The 22062-nt window shown below is 38.1% G+C and overlaps 1 protein-coding gene across 5 annotated transcripts in view; it reads right to left on the bottom strand.

The window, feature by feature from the left end:
* The window catches only part of LOC309491531 (uncharacterized protein), a 69681-nt gene extending 49168 nt beyond the window's left edge, over positions 1–20513 (bottom strand). Inside the window, exons 1-7 of one of the 5 annotated variants that reach the window (XM_082190593.1) lie at positions 20284–20513; positions 19682–19723; positions 18432–18493; positions 18141–18173; positions 12651–12930; positions 6047–6183; positions 5928–5960 (exon numbers count right to left, since the gene is read on the bottom strand). In XM_082190593.1, the coding sequence (XP_082046719.1) occupies positions 5928–5960; positions 6047–6183; positions 12651–12930; positions 18141–18173; positions 18432–18493; positions 19682–19692 (556 nt within the window). In that variant the 5' untranslated portion in view covers positions 19693–19723; positions 20284–20513. Of the gene's footprint in view, positions 1–5927; positions 5961–6046; positions 6184–12650; positions 12931–18140; positions 18174–18431; positions 18494–19681; positions 19742–20283 lie in introns of those variants that run through there. The other 4 variants (XM_082190592.1, XM_082190598.1, XM_082190597.1 and 1 more) reach the window with 4 other exon arrangements.
* Positions 20514–22062: the final 1549 nt, after the last annotated feature.

Raw genomic sequence — 22062 nt, 5'->3', positions numbered from 1 at the left:
TATCCAAATGAGCCTTTTTTGATACAGAAACATGCAATACAACATGCAATGCTGTAGTCATTTATTGATTTAGAACGCAAAGATAAACAAAGATAAGTAAATACACAAACCCTGGATCAAACTGGGGTTAAGAATCAGGTGCATTTTAAAAACCATTTCATACCTTTACTGAAACTTAAGTTTGGTATTTTGCTTGTAGGATCAGTGGACTGTGGTGTAACATCATCTCATTCCACTTAATCTGGCAATGTAATCAGGAAAAAAATAATTAAGGCAACATAAACAGTATAAACAGTATAAATAGTATAGATGTCTACACACCATCTCTCTCTCTCCTTTTATTGCTCACCTGCAAACACCTCAACCTCACACAGTGTGAGATATTCATTGCGCCCAGGTATAAAAATGTTGACATATCGCCCCTTAATAGGCTGAAACTGAAATGTTTTTGTCTCTCCAAGTGACATGGACTCAACAGTTGCAGCCCTGTGAAGACACAGAGTAACAGAGAAATAGAGACGGGTTTAACAAAATGGCAAGAAGGCTAAGGCAAGTTTTTATATTAAAATTGAATCAAAGTAATGTTATCTTATTTAATAATTTTCTAACCATTTGAGTGGGTATTAAAGGGCCCCTATTATGGATTTTTGAAAATGACCTTTCATGTAGTGTGCAATGGCGATTCTAGGGGGTGGCCTGGGGTGGCCGGGGCCACCCCTGAAAGCTCATTGGCCACCCCTGTGGCCACCCCAGATCTGATAGGTAGGTCAAGTTCGTCAACACAAGAAACGAGAAATGTTGTCAATCAGTGATGACAGCTGATCAACTGATTTAGGGCCAGTTTCACATTTTTAACTAACACCGTAACGGTCGTACTGAGACTGTGAGAGCTGATTTCTGCTCAGCGGACGTTTGGCCATGCAGGTCAGATGACCCATGAGATAAGAGCACGCGCGCTGCACGGTGCACCTGCTGCTGCTGGTCCGTGAAACAAGAGGACGGTCACACAGTTGCAACAATACAACAACGATAAAAACGCTGGAGTCAGTCGATTGAGAGGTATGGTCGGGACCCAACGCAACAGAGTGCGGCACGGGAATATAGATCTGATGGCCGAGTGCGGGCGCGGGCGGTAATGCACTCGTGTGTCGATTCGCGGGAATCAGGACTCCCGCAAAATAGAATTATCTATAAATTGAACAAATAAAAACGACTAAATTGTCATTCATCTGTTGCACAAAAGCAACAAGAACAACTAAAACAAAATAGAAACGATTTACAGGCCAGAGTCTCTATTTATAACATGTTTGCAGCGTTGAACAATGTAACCAATCACAGACATATGTGTTGATTTCTTGAACGCAATGGCCAATCAGATGCATTTAAGATAGAATCCCCTCACCACTCAAAATGGACTTTTTGTTCAGTGCTGAATTCTGCATACTGGCAAATCATCTATTATATCAAACAAAGTGTAGATAATATGAAAGATTAATTATGCAGCCAGTTTCATTGATAATAACAGAGATTTGTGAGATGGCGATGAACTGAGATGTCATTAGGAATTATTAAGTGAGAAATCCGTCCCGCACAGGTCTCTAATGTAGACTTTAAAAACAAACCACTAACATTATATTTACATTAACAGTAGCCTAGGCTGCAATCTAGTGTATGTAAACCTTTTTGCAGATAAACACAAATGCATTTTCGGACAAGTTAATGGCCAAGTTAATTGAGTAAATCATATCCCCCACTATGGCAATTAATAACAGACTAGAGTAAACACATTTCCTAAATAGGCCTGTGACTGTATCTTACATTTTACATAAAATCCTCTATTGTTCATAAGAGTTTAAAGGTTTACATAACATTACTTTATAGTATATATGGCCACCCCACTCTAGTTTTGTGTCCCATCTTGGCCACCCCAGTTAAAATGTCCTGGATACGCCACTGGTAGTGTGTAACATAGGTCTAAGTGAATGAAAACATCCTGCAAAGTTTTAAATCTGAAAGTGCACCGTATATAAAGTTATTGTCTTTCAAAAGTAAGAGTCGACTCTGAGTCTATGAAATGAATTGTTTTTCAAACGAGTCATAAGCCGTTTTGTTGTGACGTCAAGACGAAACATTAGCATATTGTCCGCCCACTTATTGCGCGCGCAGACACCAGGGAAAACTCAAACCAGCAGCTGATTCCTGTGGATGCTGGTAATAGTGGCACTACTTGCCTTAGCCCTCACATCATGTCCAGGAGACGCTGTGCTCTACAATGTGAAGGTAAAGTCCGTTTTTTTCACTGCCCAAGGACGAGCATGTGAAGAACCAGTGGTTAAAATTCATCTTTACCATATCATCACAGCAGTATAATCCTAAACTATTGCTGTGTTCCCTTTATTTCACTGACGACTGCTTCTCAAATCCGAGTTCAATTCAGGATTCGCAAACCACTTGCTCTTGAAAGATGGTGAACAAAATTCTTAGTTTTGAGTTTTATATTGTGTAGGTTTCCTGCTAACTGGTTAATTCACATTATTAATACTTCTGCTAATCAGTTTGTGGGGCCACTATTACCTATAACTGTGTCTATTATACATGCAGATTGTCTGTCGTTCTCACTACTTTGAGGAAAGATTAAGCATAGAGTAAGATTTGTTTTACAAATGTTTACAACGTATTACAAACTGTTGATGGACATATACTTAATACACTTAATGCTGATGGTGAGGAATTACAGTTGCAGCATCTCATAATGTGCCTCAAACTGAGTAGCGTATCACTGAGAAACGTCCTGCTCGAGTCGTCCTTGCGATGAAGGTTCGGGTTGAATAACTAGTTCTTCCAGTGTTTCATCATCGGACTCGAGCTCGCATTGATATGGTAAAATCGACGTCTGAGCTGTCTGGCCAATCAGAGCAGAGTAGCTTGCGGAAAGGCGGGATTTAGAGAGATTGATTCATCTGATGAGTCGTTTGAGAATCATTGAGAATGTGGTGATGTGCAAATGTATATTATGAGGAAATAAATTTAAAAAATTGAACTTTGATGCATGTAAACCTGTTTTAGGAGACTCCAAAACAACATCAGGAAACTTTAAAATAGCATAATAGGGGCCCTTTAAGAGAGAGAGACAATACTTACAGCTCATTATTGTTGCCATCATTTTTCAGGCTGTTGCCGATACGGATCTGAGCTCCATTTATCCTCTCTGCACAACAATCTCCACGATTAGTGATGCTAACTCTGGTTACCTTGAAGACTTCCCCCAAGTCAACTCTCCACCAGGGGTCCTTGTCCACATTAGTGTGACTGCATGACCCAACATCCCAATTTGAATTCATCTTGCCATCGACAGCCCTTTGAGCTCCTGCTTGACCGTACACTCTAAAAACTAATTCAGAGGACCTTTAGTCATTACTTAAATATATATATTGTTGTGAAATAAAAAATCAAGTTCTGAGATGCTGTTAGACTTTTTACTTGTAATTGTTATTTTATTGAGCTGGGATGACACACAAATTATGCCTATTGATTCAATATACTATCATGACTTGTCAGAGTTGAACATTTTCAGTTAATCAAAAATTAATTTAATTTTAAGTTCTGTTAATGTAAAAAACAATTTGATGACGTGTAAACGGTCCACAGTTTCCTTGCGCATGTTTAAGGCCAGAGGAGTGTGGCCACAGCTGAAACTCGCTGAAGCGTAATGTGGTGAATGGTAAGTAATTTTATGCTTACACATATTCGCATTCGCTCAGGATTCTGTTGGTGATAGCCTACTGTAACCGAATACCGAAATCTGGAAGTCCTTACTCTGAAATTTGAGCAGTGTTGATAGTATACGTTAGTCTGTGTGCCGAGGTTAAGTTAGCTAGTAGCTGTAGCCTGTCACTGATTGAGTATAGCTAACATTATACTATTTGTTCAGATACTTTGCTCAAAACAAGTCGGAGTTATGTAGGGCCCTATGAATTCCGTTTTAGTTTTCCAAATTTCGTTTTTATTGTTTACAATTGTGACAGGCGCCCGCATGTTACTGAGAGAACGAGCAGAGAGAGAGATACACCCTCCTCCGGCCGCGCGCGCGCATTCTCACAGTCTTCAAACTGTCTTGCTCTCCCTCCCTCGCGCATATTAACGTTAATCAAAATTGATATTACCATCAAAATCAATAGAGAATTGACACCATGGTAATAGGTCGGAAGTCCGAAGTTTCACGTTAAGCATTCAGAGATTTTTTTTCTCCGAGTTACCGCTGGGTGTGAATTGTACTAAAATAACGTTGCCTTATCTTCTCTGAAAAGCGTTCGGCACATTCAGCTGACGAACGAAACCTATCCAGTGATGAAATGTTTTCTGTGTTCAAACTTCACAGAGGCAATTTATGAGATCAATGTAGATCGGAGGAGAACAAAAAAGTGTTGGCTGATTTTTATTGACAGATTGTCACACTCTACAGCCAATGATATCGTTAACAGTGTGCGCGCCTGTCCAATGACAGTGTAGTGACCATACATTTCAATTGAATGTTTGATTTTAAGTGATAAGTACACAAGTTGATTTCTAAGAAAATGTATGCTTTACGTTGTATTAGAAAGGACATGGTAATACAGTTCATTTAAATGTTTTGAAAGGGAAATATATTAAAAGATGAATGTTACATGTATGTTTAAAAGAGTAATCAACTTCAAATCAAATCAAAAGGGCTCAACTTAACTCTTGCAGAGATCAACTTAATTATTAAGTTCATGTTACTTAGAAATGTGTTTTATTGTGGCCAAAAAACTCCTTCACCTAACTTAAAACATTATGTTGGATCAACTTAATTACTTGCATTCATGTTGAAAATTATTAAGTTCATGTTACTTAGAAATGCGTTTTATTGTGGCCCAAAAAAAGTAATTCACCATACTCAAAACATCGCTTTGAATTAATGTAATTCTGCCAGTAGTCTTAACATAAAAATTCTAGTGGAAAACGTTAACATATTTTTTTTTGTTGACCCAATGTTTTATTTTTTAGAGTGTATGTGGTAGACTGGACAGCTGTGGCTCCAAGAGCAAGATTCACTGTATAACATAAAATAATAAACAACTTTTTTTTTTTTTACTTCAATGTGCTAAAGTATAATAAAATGGGGAAAATAATGCTAAACTATTTAATCCAAATGATTATTACATGGCTCTCTGGAATACTTGATTCTGATTGGTCAGTCGCCACATTCAGAGGTCTGATATTCCCAGATAATGATGTCATCAACAGTAACGCTGGATAACACACAGCTCATCCGGGTTTCTGTAGCCGGACTTTCTTTAATGTTTCTTGTATCACACTGTGGACCCGCTCTTTCTCGTTTCATACAAACACAACTGGTGCCAGTTGCGTCTCTGTTATAGTTATTAATTGTGTTCAAATATTAAGATTGCATTGAAGTATTTTTAGTATTAAGAGTACAATAGTGTTCGTCTTATTGCCCAAATTATTGTTTTTTGTTTACACTGTAATGGATTCTAAGATAATATAATCATCACAAATCAATATGTCCATGTAAAATATTTATTTGGTGTATACGACTGTACATTATCCCTTAATTGTTTGTCTTGTTTGAACTTGTTTGTTTGTTTTGCTAGTAATATTTTTCTTCACGGAAGCTTTGCATTTATTATAAACATGCTAATATATTATTTCAATTCAAATTAATATTTTGTGTCCAAAATTATTTATTTGTGGTTAGTATGTAATAAGACAGGGTCCTGATCAGCCTTTCAGGGTTTACTTTGCGGTAACAACTGAGTTGATTCACATTATCCCTTATTGATTATCAAATGTTCAGTAAGAATATTATATGTAAGAATATATTAAGTAAGAATATTGCGTTATATTATGTGTTACTGACAACATTCAAAGTAATGAAGAACACTCACTTGGAACACAAGTGTACGTTGGTGTGTACTTTTCTGTTAATAAAATAATAACAGTTATACACACATTAATAAGAACATAAACAAATTATATCACAGATTCTTCTCTCTCTGTCCCTTACCTGCAAACACCTCGACTTCACACAGTGTGAGATATTCCTTGCGCCCAGGTATAAAAATGCTGACATATCGCCCCTTAATAGGCTTAAACTTAAACGTTTTTGTGACTCCAGCTGGGATTGACTCAACACTTGCAGCCCTGTGAAAACACACAGAGAAATAGAGAGGGGCGAATCAAAACGGCATGAAGCATGTCAAATATTAGGACTGCACAATTAATTAATCGCACTGAAACCTCACACGATTTGGCAAAGGCTGTGATTATTTTATGCGCAGTTTGTCAGTGCAGCGGATGATTGGTAGTAAATGCTCCCTCTGAACACCAGAGGGCGTCTCTCACACACTCCATCTAAACACCAGAGGGCGTTTCACACACACTCCATCTGAACACCAGAGGGCATCTCACACACACTCCATCTGAACACCTGAGGGCATCTCACACACACTCCATCTGAACACCAGAGGGCATCTCACACACACTCCATCTGAACACCTGAGGGCATCTCACACACACTCCATCTGAACACCAGAGGGCGTCTCACACACACTCCATCTGAACACCAGAGGGCGTTTCACACACAATCCATCTGAACACCAGAGGGCATCTCACACACACTCCATCTGAACACCTGAGGGCATCTCACACACACTCCATCTGAACACCTGAGGGCATCTCACACACACTCCATCTGAACACCAGAGGGCGTCTCTCACACACTCCATCTGAACACCAGAGGGCATCTCACACACACTCCATCTGAACACCTGAGGGCATCTCACACACACTCCATCTGAACACCAGAGGGCGTCTCACACACACTCCATATGAACACCAGAGGGCATCTCACACACACTCCATCTGAACACCTGATGGCATCTCACACACACTCCATCTGAACACCTGAGGGCATCTCACACACACTCCATCTGAACACCAGAGGGCATCTCACACACACTTCACCTGGACACCTGAGGGCATCTCACACACACTCCATCTGAACACCAGAGGGCATCTCACACACACTCCATCTGAACACCAGAGGGCATCTCACACACACTCCATCTGAACACCTGAGGGCATCTCACACACACTCCATCTGAACACCAGAGGGCGTCTCACACACACTCCATCTGAACACCTGAGGGCATCTCACACACACTCCATATGAACACCAGAGGGCATCTCACACACACTACATCTGAACACCAGAGGGTATCTCACACACACTCCATCTGAACACCAGAGGGCATCTCACACACACTCCATCTGAACACCTGAGGGCATCTCACACACACTCCATCTGAACACCTGAGGGCATCTCACACACACTCCATCTGAACACCTGAGGGCATCTCACACACACTCCATATGAACACCAGAGGGCGTCTCACACACACTCCATCTGAACACCTGAGGGCATCTCACACACACTCCATCTGAACACCTGAGGGCATCTCACACACACTCCATATGAACACCAGAGGGCGTCTCACACACTCCATCTGAACACCCGAGGGCATCTCACACACACTCCACCTGAACACCCGAGGGCATCTCACACACACTCCATCTGAACACCCGAGGGCATCTCACACACACTCCATCTGAACACCCGAGGGCATCTCACACACACTCCATCTGAACACCAGAGGGCGTCTCACACACTCCATCTGAACACCTGAGGGCATCTCACACACACTCCATCTGAACACCTGAGGGCATCTCACACACACTCCATCTGAACACCTGAGGGCATCTCACACACACTCCATCTGAACACCAGAGGGCGTCTCACACACACACACACACACACACCAAATATGCCCCACCGCAGAAGTATGATAAATAGGGTTGGGAATCGTAAGAAATTTTCCGGTTCAGGTTCTGATTCCGGTTCCGCCAAACGATTCCGGTTTCGGTTCCCATTCAATAAAAATTATTAAAACAACTAATAAAAAATTAGTAGTAAGGGGAAAATGCACAATCCTTTGTGTGTTTATTTCTTAATTGTCAAATGAGTTTAACAGACTGGTATGTCAACAAATTCAACATATTATTTAGCAATTTTTGCAAAAAAAAATATTTTTTTGAAGGAAAATAAACATTTCTGCATTCTCTAGGATAATTTGGGACCTCTCCTATAGCTTATTGTATCTCCAGCAGTGGAGAATACCCTCTCAGAAGGGGTAGAATATGCTTGAACACACATGTAAGATCCAGACAGGTTAAACATCATATTTTTTTAAATCAGTCTGAATGATTGATTCATAAAGACTTCACTTGTTTCATTACTGGATGAATCAGCGCTCTAGCAGTTGATGAACAGAACTGCATGCGTCTTGCGGAAGAACATTGTAGCCGGAGCTACGTCTCTGTGTTTATGTCTATGACGCGGGTGAGTCACGCAGGCACTGGGCTAACGTTACTCCGCCGTGGTGCAACCCGACCGGTGTAAAGTAGTCCGAGTCTAAACGCTTATTACAGGCTTACCGTAGTGATTCAGGATAAGACAAAAACACGGTTTGAAAAAAGGCATTCATGATGTACTCGCTCATTATCTACATTTAGTAAATTCTGAACACAAAACAGTTACGGACTGCAGCTTTAACAGTCGTCTTATCAATGTTTTGAAGCATCAGATGTAACCGATACACTCGTTATTCGCAGCGACTTTCAAAAAGGTGATTTACTCTGTTTTGGTTGCTACCGTAGACATCAGCGTTTATACTCGAACTATAAACTTTTATCTCAGTACTTCTGTGATCATTTGAATATTTGTAACACAGAAAGGTCTATATTGTGTGGTTGAAAAGACTGTGAAAGTAAAGCTGTTTCATATACAGTGGTGGTCAAAATTGATGGCACCCCTGATAAATATGATAAAAAATGGCTGTAAAAAATAAATCTGCATTGTTTATCCTTTTGATCTTTCCTTCAAAAAACTCGCAAAAATCTAACCTTTCATTGAAGTAAAAGAATTGAAATTGGGGGGGTAAATCACATTATGAAATAAATGTTTTTCTCCAAAACACGCTGGCCATAATTGTTGGCACCCCTAGAATTTTTTATGAGAAAAATATCTCTGAAGTATATTCCCATTAATATTGACCTTTTTTAGCACACCAAGGTGACTAGGAACATGAAATTGTCCAGCTATGACTTCTTGTTTCACAGGAGTTTAAATATGAGGAAACACAAAGGCCAAATTCCCTTAATCATCCATCACAATGAGTAAAACCAAAGAATATAGTTCTGATGTGCATTAAAAGATTGTTGAGCTTCACAAAATAGAAAGTGGCTGTAAGAAAATATCTAAAGAATTGCAAATCCCCATTTTGACCATCAGGGCAATAATTAAGAAGTTATAATCAACTAAAGATGTTACGAATCTGCCAGGAAGAGGACGTGTGTCTATATTGTCTTAATGGATGGTGAGGAGGAAAGTCTGAGTGGCCAAAGACTCTCCAAGGATCACAGATGGAGAATTGCAGAGATTAGTTGAGTCTTGGGGTCAGAAAGCCTAAAAAAAAAAAATATTTATCAAACAACCCCTACATCACCACATGTTGTTTGGGAGGGTTTCAAGAAAAATCCTCCTCGCTCCTCCAAAAATAAACTCCAGCATATTCAGTTGTCAGACATGACTGGATCTTCAAAAGGGACCAGGTTCTATGGTCAGATGAAACGAAAAAAAAGGGCTTTTTGGCAGCAAACCCAGCAGATGTGTTTGGTGCAAACAGGGATGAAGAGTACCCCATGCCTATGGTTAAATATACTGCTGGATCTTGTTGTGGGCCTATTTATTTGCTGGAGGTCCTGGACATCTTGTTCAGATACATGGTATTATGGATTCTAGCAAATACAAACAGATAAAAAAACAAAACCTGACTGCCTCTGCTAGAAATCTTATAATGGGCCGTGGTTGGATCTTCCATCAGGACAGCTGGTTCAAATCATACCTATCTGACCGCTACCATTTTGTCTATTTAAATGGAGAAAAATCGATCATAACTCCAGTAAACTATGGAGTGCCGCAGGGATCTGTATTAGGCCCTCTGTTATTTTCAATATATATGATGCCACTTGGAAATATTATAAGGAAACATGGAATTAGTTTCCATTGTTATGCTGATGACACTCAAATATATATTTCATCACGGCCGGATGAAAACGCTAAATTTTCCAAATTGACAGAGTGTGTTAAAGATATAAAAGATTGGATGACCCGTAATTTTCTTTTATTAAATCCAGACAAGACAGAGGTAATACTTATCGGTTCAAAAAACCGCCCACAAAACCTCGCACAATACAACTTTAACATCATAGGATGTCCTGTTACTTTATCCTCTACAGTAAAAGACCTGGGTGTTATACTCGATTGCAACCTGTCTTTTGAAAATCATATTTCATATGTTACAAAAACAGCCTTTTTCCACCTTAGAAACATTGCTAAGCTACGTAATATGCTATCAGTTTCTGATGCAGAAAAGTTAGTTCATGCATTCATGACCTCGAGACTGGATTACTGTAATGCTTTATTAGCTGGTTGTCCTGCATCCTCAATAAACAAGCTACAGTTAGTCCAAAATGCCGCCGCTAGAGTTCTTACTAGATCAAGAAAATATGATCATATAACACCGATTTTATCATCACTGCATTGGTTACCTATAAAGTTCCGTATTAATTACAAGGTATTGCTACTGACCTATAAAGCCCTAAACGGCTTAGCTCCAGTCTATTTAACGGATCTTCTATCACCCTATAATCCATCGCGCTCTTTAAGATCACTAAATTCAAGGCTTTTGGTCATACCTAGGATATCCAGAACCACCAAAGGAGGGAGAGCATTTTCACATTTGGCTCCAAAACTCTGGAATAGTCTTCCTGATACTGTTCGTTGCTCAGACTCGCTCTCCCAGTTTAAAACTAGATTAAAGTCGCATCTCTTCAGCCAGGCATTCATATAATCCTACAGTTCAAACTACAATCCGGCCTCTAGCTCATAAATGCCAGAGGAGAACTGGCCCCCGACTGAGCCTGGGTTCTCCCAAGGTTTTTTTTCTCCATTAGGTCACCTGATGGAGTTTTAGGACACCATTAGGTCACTTGATGAAGTTTTTCGGTTCCTTGCCACTGTTGCCTTTGGCTTGCTCAGTTGGGGATATTTTGGGGATATTTAATTTAATTTTATCAATCAATAAATTCCTCTTGAAACAAACTTTGTTGTATTATTTTAATTTAATACTGTGAAGCTGCTTTGATACAATCTGTATTGTGAAAAGCGCTATACAAATAAACTTGACTTGACTTGACTTGACAACGGTCCAAAACAAACATCAAAATCAACACAAAAATGGGTAACTGAGCACAAAAGGAAGCTTCTCCCCTGACCTGATGAGTGGAGTGAACTGAAGAGAAGAAGCACCAACATGAACTTGTGAATCTGAAGGATCTGGAGAGATTCTGTATGGAGGAATGGTCTCTGATCTCTTGTCAGGTGTTCTCCAAACTCATCAGGCATTATAAAAGAAAACTCAGATCTGTTATCTTGGCAAAAAGAGGTTGCAAAAAGTATTTAATAACAGGGTGCCAACAATTATGGCCAGCATGTTTTGGAGAAAAACATTTATTTTATAATGTGATTTACCCCCCACTTTCAATTCTTTTACTTCAATGAAAGGTTAGATTTTTGTGAATTTTTTGAATGAAAGATCAAAAGGATAAACAATGCAGATTTATTTTTTACAGCCATTTTTTATCATATTTATCAGGGGTGCCATCAATTTTGACCACCACTGTATATATGTATTGACAAATGCTCTCTTAATGACAGCGCAAACAGATTTGAATGTTCCCGTGTTAAGTTTTTGTCATTTAGGAGTAAGATCGCGTGGGCGTTTGAATCAAGATCGAACCGAAACTTAGGAATTTCGCACGGTTCCGGTATTTTTCAAAAACACTAACATTTCTGGATAAGAACCAATTTTCGGTTCCCAACCCTAATGATAACACACGTCATTCCAGGAAATCCCTATCGGGCATCATCGCTGTTGCTGAATAAACAGAAGATTGAAACGCTTTGATTGATTAAACATGACTAATAAACACACGACTGCCTTATTCTGTGTAAGAAGCACATCATCTCACAGAAGGAGGAGCTCAACTGTCGTTATGAAGTGAGTTTGGAGTAAAAGCATGTTATTAAATGTTTTTTTTTTGTTGGACAAGAGGTTCATAAATGCTTCTCATGTTTCTCATAAATGCTTCAACATTCTCAAAAGATGTTTGACGCGTGTTGCTTTTCAAATGCCTGTTATAAGTGACTCAAACTCAGTGCTTTCAGATGGAGCAGCGTTTACTGAGCCGTACATCACTGACAAGCTGCACATAAACAAACAATCACAGCCTTTCCGTTTTTAAAATCGTGATAAGCCAACTCGATTTAAGTGCGATTACATGGAAATTGCGATTAATCGTGCAGCCCTATTAAATATACTTCTGTCAAAGGCAAGTTTTTATTTTAAAAGGATTATTCAAAGTAATGTTATCTTATTTAATAATTTTCTAACTATTTGTGTAATTATTAAGAGAGAGACAATACTTACAGCTCATTATTGTTGCCATTATTTTCCAGGCTGTTGCCGATACGGATCTGAGCACCATTTATCCTCTCTGGAACAGCATCTCCACGATTAGTGATGCTAACCCTGTTTACCTTGTAGACTTTCCCCAAGTCAACTCTCCACCAGGGGTCCCTGTCCGCATTAGTGTGACTGCATGACCCAACACCCCAAATTGAATTCATGTTGCCATCGACAGCCCTTTGAGCTCCTGCTTGAGGATATGTGGAAGACTGGACAGCTGTGGCTCCAAGAGCAAGATTCCCTGTATAACAAAATAATAAACAACTTTATTTTTTTTACTTTAATGTGCTAAAGCATAATCCCAATAAAATGGGCATAATCATGCTAAACTATGTAATCCAAATTATTATTACACGGCTCTCTGGAATACTTGATTCTGATTGGTCAGTCGTAACATTCCGAGGTCTGATATCTCCAGATAATGATGTCATCAACAGTAACGCTGGATAACACACAGCTGATCCGGGTTTCTGGAGCCGGACTTTCTTTAATGTTTCTTGTATCACACTGTGGACCCGCTCTCTCTCGTTTCATACAAACACAACTGGTGCCAGTTGCGTCTCTGTTATAGTTATTAATTGTATTGAAATATTCAGATTGCATTGAAGTATTTTTAGTATTAAGAGTACAGTAGTGTTCGTCTTATTGCCAGAATGATTGATTTTTACACCGTAATGGTCGGTGTTTCCTGAAACCATGTTTCCAATGAACATTCGCTAACAGCATCGCAAAGTTGAGTGGTTAGAAGCAGAGTTTCTTGTCTGCATGACATATGGACTCAAATACTTTTGAGACAAATATGCAAGCTGACATTCAGGACAACCTATATCTTTTATTTAAAATACATACAAATGTAATTTATATCTTTTAGTTTGTCATGTGATTTAAAGCACAAGAGTGTGCATGTGTGAACATGCTGTAGTGTGCAAGAACGAACAAAATAAAGCAAAATAACTGAGAAAAAAGAGAAATAGTTCTTAGGTGCCATGTCATTATTTATAGCAAAACATCTAGTATTAATTCTCAAACAGATTTGTTGGAAAGGCCGAGTCACGTGCGCATGCACTACTTTCTGCAGTCATCATCAGCAGAGAGAGTGACTAAGCGGAAGGTGCAATCTGTGTGGGCAAAGTGTGCGTCAATAAACAAATGTAAGTTGACTGTTTACCAAGTTAACGATGAATGCTTGTGATAATAATTCATAAGAATTCATATGCTCGTTCATTTAAATCACTTCATAATTAGTTTCGGTTTTTAATGTTTCTCCATTTCTGACCACTGGGTGGCGGTGTTGCATAATTTCATTGCTTGTATATTGATTTCTTGATTTATTCTATAATTTAACTTGATAATTCTTTAAGAGATTGGTAGCTTTTTGGAAATAATGTTTGTGTAATAATACTCAAGACATTTGTTAATATATATATATATATATATATTTATTCCTTTCCCATTGTAGACCACACACATCTAAATACTCTATTAAGCTGTAAAGCCTGTGTACTTCTGTGTTGTGTCCAGTCAAAGACTGTCAACAATAAACCTCCTTTGCATGGAACTGATCGAATCCAGTGTGTTCTGATCGACACCCCATTAAGAAAAGCTAGAAATAAACCATCACCTATTACAGTCCATCCTTTTTCAGTCCTACTATCGAACAAGATTCATTAAAAGTAGTTTCACCACATGCGTGACATCAACGTGGTTGAACGACCAATTTGCGACTATAGGCTACGGTTTAGGGTAACAGCCGTGACTAACAGGGGTGAGTTTCCCAAAAGCATCGTTAGCCAACTAAGGTCGCAAGTTCCGTCATTATCAGCAGTTCAACGAGTCTGTGTTTCCCGAAACCATCGTTCCAAAGTACATTTGCAGACAGCAGAGTTGTGTGTTTGGAAGAAACAGAAAGTTTCTTGTTTGCATGACGTGGACTAAAATAAATCCTTATTTTGAGCCAAATAAACAAGCTGACATTCAGCACAATCTAAATATTTTATTTAGAATACATACAAATGTCATTTACATCTTTTAGTTTGTCAAGAGATTTAAAGCACCGTTTTTGAAGATTGTGCATGTGCGAAGGTCCTCTAGTAGATTACGCAAGAAAAAGCCTATGATTGAATCTGGAAATAAAGCGAAATAACTGAGGAAAATAATAGATAGTCCTCATATGCCACGTCCGTAATTTATAGCAAAACATCTAGCATTAATTCGATCTCAAACAGATTCATTAAAAGTAGTTATTACTCCACCAATTTGCGACAATATGGTTTCAGGAAACAGTCGTGACGAGCTAGTTGATTTCTTCAACGATCATCAAAAAAAAAAATCATCGCTGTCTATTGCATTGAGACTCTGCTATGGCTTCATTTGGAAATTCTCGTCAGCGAAATAAGGGAAAACAAACAATATTGACAATATTGCTTATAAAAATGTAACTCACAATGTTAATTTAGCCTAACTGTTATATAAAATAAATATCACATTTGCAATTGTGCGCGGGAAAACTGAACTCTTGCTGATGTGATATTGTAGGCCTATGATAACAACATAATATGATATAAATATAAGACAAAAACTCATTTGGGAACATACAGTGAAAGCACGAGAGGCTAATTCGATGTCAGCTCGCAGTGCCTCGTACATCGTTAAAACAATGATTACAATATCATAATAGACCATACACATCGCACACCACTACGCACATAAAGAATGAACATAGAATTGAACTGACATTTACCAACTCGCTTCTTCTCTCCTCCTGTTTCGCGTGCAGGAGACGGACGTAATGCTGCCGCGAATGTGACGCGAAATGTCACGTGAACAAGCAAATCCACAAAGAAAGAATAATAAATTAAAAAGTATGCTAATTAGATGGTTCTAATTTGGAAAACATTTAGATATGTCTAAGTCAAATTGCCATCGAAAATGTAAGACCTTTCATAAGTAAAAATAAGACTTAAGACTTTAAGGATCCGCGGACACCCTGTATAGTAGCAGAGCCCGTCTACGGAGAGCCTGGCCACTCCCTATTAAGTCCTATTGTACCGAATTTTGGTTGTAGTTCCACCAGAGTTCCACTGGGGGCGATCGCCCATGAGTGCAAAATGAATGGGAGTCTATGGAGCTAGACGGCTAAATTTGTCTCTTTCACCCGATTGCTGTTGAGAAATCTCAGATTTTATTGTAGGTTTTGCAAAAGTTCGAAAGTTGAATGAACGAGTTCTTATGTCCTTTCGATTTCTTACAGGTTGAGTTGTTGTTGCCCATAACACGCTATCATTCTGCTAATGAACGCTGATTGGTCAGTGAAGGACTGATTACGACCAGAGATACCGCTTGATGGCCATGTGTGTGTGTGTGTATGTGTGTGTTTTCGGCGTGGTCTTTTAAAACAACAAAACAAAAACTCTTCTAGCACGTGTGTTTACCTGTGTCAGCTGTGCTGTGTGTTTACCTGTGTCAGCTGTGTTGTGTAGTTACCTGTGTCAGCTGTGTTGTGTGTTTACCTGTGTCAGCTGTGTTGTGTGTTTACCTGTGTCGGCTGTGTTGTGTAGTTACCTGTGTCAGCTGTGTTGTGTAGTTACCTGTGTCGGCTGTGTTGTGTAGTTACCTGTGTCGGCTGTGTTGTGTGTTTACCTGTGTCAGCTGTGTTGTGTAGTTACCTGTGTCAGCTGTGTTGTGTAGTTACCTGTGTCAGCTGTGTTGTGTAGTTACCTGTGTCAGCTGTGTTGTGTGTAGTTACCTGTGTCGGCTGTGTTGTGTGTTTACCTGTGTCGGCTGTGTTGTGTGTTTACCTGTGTCAGCTGTGTTGTGTAGTTACCTGTGTCAGCTGTGTTGTGTGTTTACCTGTGTCAGCTGTGTTGTGTGTTTACCTGTGTCGGCTGTGTTGTGTGTTTACCTGTGTCGGCTGTGTTGTGTGTTTACCTGTGTCAGCTGTGTTGTGTGTTTACCTGTGTCAGCTGTGTTGTGTGTTTACCTGTGTCGGCTGTGCTGTGTGTTTACCTGTGTCAGCTGTGCTGTGTGTTTACCTGTGTCAGCTGTGCTGTGTGTTTACCTGTGTCGGCTGTGTTGTGTGTTTACCTGTGTCAGCTGTGTTGTGTGTTTACCTGTGTCAGCTGTGTTGTGTGTTTACCTGTGTCGGCTGTGTTGTGTGTTTACCTGTGTCGGCTGTGTTGTGTGTTTACCTGTGTCAGCTGTGTTGTGTGTTTACCTGTGTCAGCTGTGTTGTGTGTTTACCTGTGTCAGCTGTGTTGTGTAGTTACCTGTGTCAGCTGTGCTGTGTGTTTACCTGTGTCAGCTGTGTTGTGTGTTTAACTGTGTCAGCTGTGTTGTGTAGTTACCTGTGTCGGCTGTGTTGTGTGTTTACCTGTGTCAGCTGTGTTGTGTAGTTACCTGTGTCAGCTGTGTTGTGTGTTTACCTGTGTCAGCTGTGTTGTGTAGTTACCTGTGTCAGCTGTGTTGTGTAGTTACCTGTGTCAGCTGTGTTGTGTAGTTACCTGTGTCAGCTGTGTTGTGTAGTTACCTGTGTCAGCTGTGTTGTCGATGCCTCGAGAGAAAAAGTGCAGAGCGCGAAAGCACCAAAGTGACTGAAGGATTGCCGTAAAGCAGTATCTCTGGTCGTACGATGTGTATGACGTCATTGACATTTTAAAAGACTTTTTAAAGCAAATAAGTGACTCTAAAAAATCTAACACCCAATGTCTAATTTCTTTGCATCTCCTTTCGAATACAACATTCAAATTACTAGACAAAAAATGATATCCTGAGAAAAGTGGATTTTGAGGGGTATAGCTCCATAGACCTCCATTCATTCTGCACTCGTCCTGTGAGCGCCCTCATGTGGAGCCAGAGTGGAACTGCAACCAGTTCAGAAGCCGGAAGTTTACTGAGAGTGGAAGTTCTCCCCTTATTAGACATTCTCTGATAGTAGTAAAGCAGCGAGTTACGTTACTTATACATACTGAGAATCGAACCCGCGATCTTCTAATTATTAGTATTAATATTAAGAGTACTGTAGTGTTCGTCATGTTGCCTGAATGATTGTTTTTTGTACCCAGTAGGCCTAATGGATTCTAAGATAATAAACAGGTAATAATGTAAAACGTTTCAGTCTCAAATCAATATGTCCATGTAATTATTTATTTGGTGTACATGATTGTACATTATCCCTTAAATGTTTGTCATGTTTGAACTTGTTCGATTGTCTTGGTAGGATTTTTGTTTTTTGTCACGAAAGATTGAGCAAGTGAGCTAATACAATATTTAAACTCAAATCAATATTTGTGTCCAAAATTAATTATTTGTGGCTAGCAACCATGTAGCCATGGGTTATTTTGCGATAACTGTCTTGATGATGAATGCACATTATCCCTTATTGGTTACCAAATGTTCAGTAAGAATATTATATATGTGTTACTGACAACATTCAAATTAATGAAGAACACTCACTTGAAGCACAAGAGCACGATGGTGTGTCCATTACTGTTAATACAATAATAACAGTTATACAGACATTAATAACAGTTATACAGACATTATTAGATACAAAAACAAATTATATCACAAGTAAAGAGTCTTCATAAGTAAATAAATCATAGATTTCAATTACCATATTTCAGCCTATAATTTTACTAAATTAATCTGATTAATATGTAATCATACACAGTGATTACATTTTTTGATGATTTTTAAATCCAGGCATTTTTACTTGTATTATTCTAACCATACATATAGGCCTACCTTTGGAACCAGTGACACACAGCCCAGTAAGTGTTAGAAACAAAACCACACGCATGGCCATCCTGATAGAAGACATAACAACACATCTCATATCAGCATATGAAGGAATAATTTTCTATTTCTCATCCTCATTTAAACAAAGAAACATATATATTGGTATTGTAATGATAAAATGGTATATGCTCAGAGAGGATGACATGGTAGCCAAACTAGCTGCTAAATATAAAATATCCTATACCTTACACACCATACTAATATTTGTTTGCTATATTTCACATATTCTTCGTTGTAAATAATTAACTATAATTAATACAAGGAAAGAGATATTATCTGCTGTTTTTTTGTATTTACTGTTCCTCTTCTGTCTGTTTGATTGAAAGTTTATTTGTTTGTTTTTCTATGGTGGTGTAATTCAAATCTGTATTGAAATATATTTAAAATGCTTTGGCAATAGGCTAATATAGTCTAAATGTCAGGCCAATAAAGCAAGAAACCTATCAGTGGACAAGCTGATATCTCTCTCTCTCTCTCTCTCTGAGTAGCCTACCCTGCAAGTCAAAAAGATTATGCTAACGGCGTTTACTGTGTGTTAAAAAATGACGGCGAGGGGTCCTGACCAAGCGTCATGGGAGTGAGAACGTGTTGACTTCCTAATTCGGAATATGATCAAAGTTTGCGTGAGTAGATGAAGATCAATGGACATCATATATACTGTAATTACTGTTTAGCTTTGTTTTACATTCACAAACCCTGAACAAATGCACAAATGCTGCCTGCTCTCCGTCTGTTTGCTGTATGTTGATGACTATGTTTTTTTCTTTTGGATTTGTTGATATTTTGTTGAGCTTTTAATTGCTGTAGCCTGCAAATAATTAACTCCCACTTTCAGATTCCTTAGATTAGTTTTGTTTTGAGGAACTGAGGTATTGTAATGAAATCTACAAGCAGACAAAAGAACAATTTAGAGTGTTGGAAAGTATTGAATGTTCAGTGTTATTTAAAGCCATTTAAAATAATTAGCACTATTGATTAGCCATATTTTACCTTTTACACATTAATTAGCGACAAATTGTCAATATAACTGGTTCTTGTTGAATGTTTTTATCATTATTGTATTGCTCTGAGTGCAACAAGACACTTCTAGACTATTATATCTTTTACACACTGACTTGAATTGTCCAAACAAAAGTTGTTTTATTAGTAAAACCTCCAATTTATATCATGCTCTATAGAAAGTGCATTCAACTCACCTGAATTTCATCAGTGTATCACCCTCAGTCACAGAAGACCTGCTTTTACACAAAATAAATGTTAAAGGTATAGCGGAGGATCTTTCCAAATTTTAGATAAGACCCGCCCTCTCCACTTTTGAAAAGTTTGATTGATTCACCAGAATGATTGACAATTAGGAGGACCAATAGTATAGGTTACCCACCAGGAAGTAAAACATCCTCCGCTATACCTTTAATATAATAAATAAATGGAATGAATAATATTTGTATTATATACTATATTTAGTATTTATCCAATATAGCCTATTATTCATATGATGAATTATGACCACTCACACGAATAATTCAATTTCATAATTATATCACACAAATTCGCCAAGAGACATAGGCCTATATCAAATTAAAGATTTCTGAGCATATCACTGTGTCGTTTATTTCACCGATCTAACACTTAACAGTAACACAATTATCAAAATAATCATGAAGATGGTAATGACTCCTGCGCCGATCACTTCTAGCCTCAAACGCACCTCTTTCTTTAGGTTTTTTTCATCAAAATGAGATGATATTCACTTGTCTGTGAGCATGCATGGCCAAACCACACTGCTTGTATTACCTACCCGTAGTTAGTGATGAGCGATGTCGAAACACTGCTTCTTGAAGCTTTGAAACCTACAGATCTTTTGTTTCATATCAGTGGTTCAGAGCGTTTATAAAACTGCCAAAGTCATCTGATTTCAGTAAACTAGGCTTCGTTACATCATTACTGTCCCGAAATGTCCGTTTCTCAATTCCAAATAGGTCTACGCAAAGCTGGGTCTTGCGACCTTAGTAGTTTGGACTTGCCAAGTTCAGGAGAACGAACTCCCGAGGACTGAAGTCCGGTGATTCGTCACTCAGCTCGCTCTGGCTACTCGGTTATCTCTATGTATATTTTAAACAACAATCAAACAAAATATGTTACAAAACACCACTCTGCCTAATTACGGCTAGATTAAATTAAAAACATTACTTTAAAAAAACATCACAGTTATTTATTGCACAGTGAGTTTCATTAGGGTGGCAATTGCTCAGTCTGTCGAATGGATCAGTTATACATATTTAATTGACAATTGAATAAATTTGTAATTTAATGCAATATGTGCTATAAATAGTACAAATGACTATCAATCCATTTTTATTAATAAAAACTGTTCTGACAAAGAAGGCCTTTAGTGAAGAAGCTGTTAGTGGTGTTTCTTTGAGAGCATGATATGCAGTGGTTTTACTAAACTAAACTTTTGTTTGGACAATTCAAGTCAGTGTGTAAATATATAGTAGTCTAGAAGTGTCTTGTTGCACTCACTGCAATCTAATAATGACAAAAGAAAATTCAAGAAGAATCAGGTATTGACTTTGTGGCTAATAATTTTTTTTTTTTTTTTTAAAGGGCAAAAGATGGCTAAACAATATTTATTGCTGATTGTTCTAAATAGCGTTAAATAACACTGAACATTTAATACTTTACAGTTTCCAACACTCTAAAACGGTCTTATGTCTACTTGTAGATTTCATTAAAATACCTCGGTTCCTCAAAACAAAACATATCTAAAGAGTCTGAAAGGGGAATCAAAGGGTGAAGTTAATCATTTGTGCAGCATTTACTTAATCACAAAAAAAAAAAAAAAACACTTCCGTCATCCACGTACAGCAAACAGAGAGACAGCACTGGCACATTTGTTCAGGGTTTGCGAATGTAAACAAAGCAAAACAGCAAAAGGATGATTATTTATGATGTCCACATGAGCTTCATCTGCTTATGCAAACTTTGATAATATTCAAATAAGTAAATCATAATGCAGCCAAAGATAAATTATGAGAACATAATGAAAAAGAATCAGTATTTTAATAAGTAATGTTAAATAAAGACAAGTATACAGTCAGTAATAAAATAAAAACAAATGAACAAGTTACAAGCAATAGCACAAATAAATACAATGGAATACAAAAAAAAATACAAAAAACTCTTCAGGTCTTACAGTATTCAAGTATAAAATACTATAATGTGTAAATTAAATATAGATTAATCCTTATTAAAGCTAAAGTCATTAATTTAAGAGCAGATTTGATGTGTTTTATTTTATTTTATTTCAGTTGACATTTTAAGCAATGAAAATGTTTGTTGTTAGATAACTATAATAACGCTTGTAATGTTTGATCAAATCGTCTTGGTTTCATGGGCGTAGAATATGCAGGGGAATTAATACTAAAATTGCCCTTTTAATAAAAAGTAACAATAATTTTGTAAAATTCGTTAAAGCATGTTTAATAAAATTCGTGCCACGCAGTTTTTCATTGGACAAGAGTGTTCACAGAGGTTTTCATGTGGCTATGTGTATGTATAAATCTACATTAAAAAT

This window comes from Leuciscus leuciscus, assembly GCF_965113295.1.
Source record: "Leuciscus leuciscus genome assembly, contig: HAP1_SCAFFOLD_331, whole genome shotgun sequence".
Lineage (NCBI taxonomy): Eukaryota > Metazoa > Chordata > Actinopteri > Cypriniformes > Leuciscidae > Leuciscus > Leuciscus leuciscus.
Note: the sequence above shows the minus strand (reverse complement) of the source record. Positions and strands in the feature narration are given on the sequence as shown.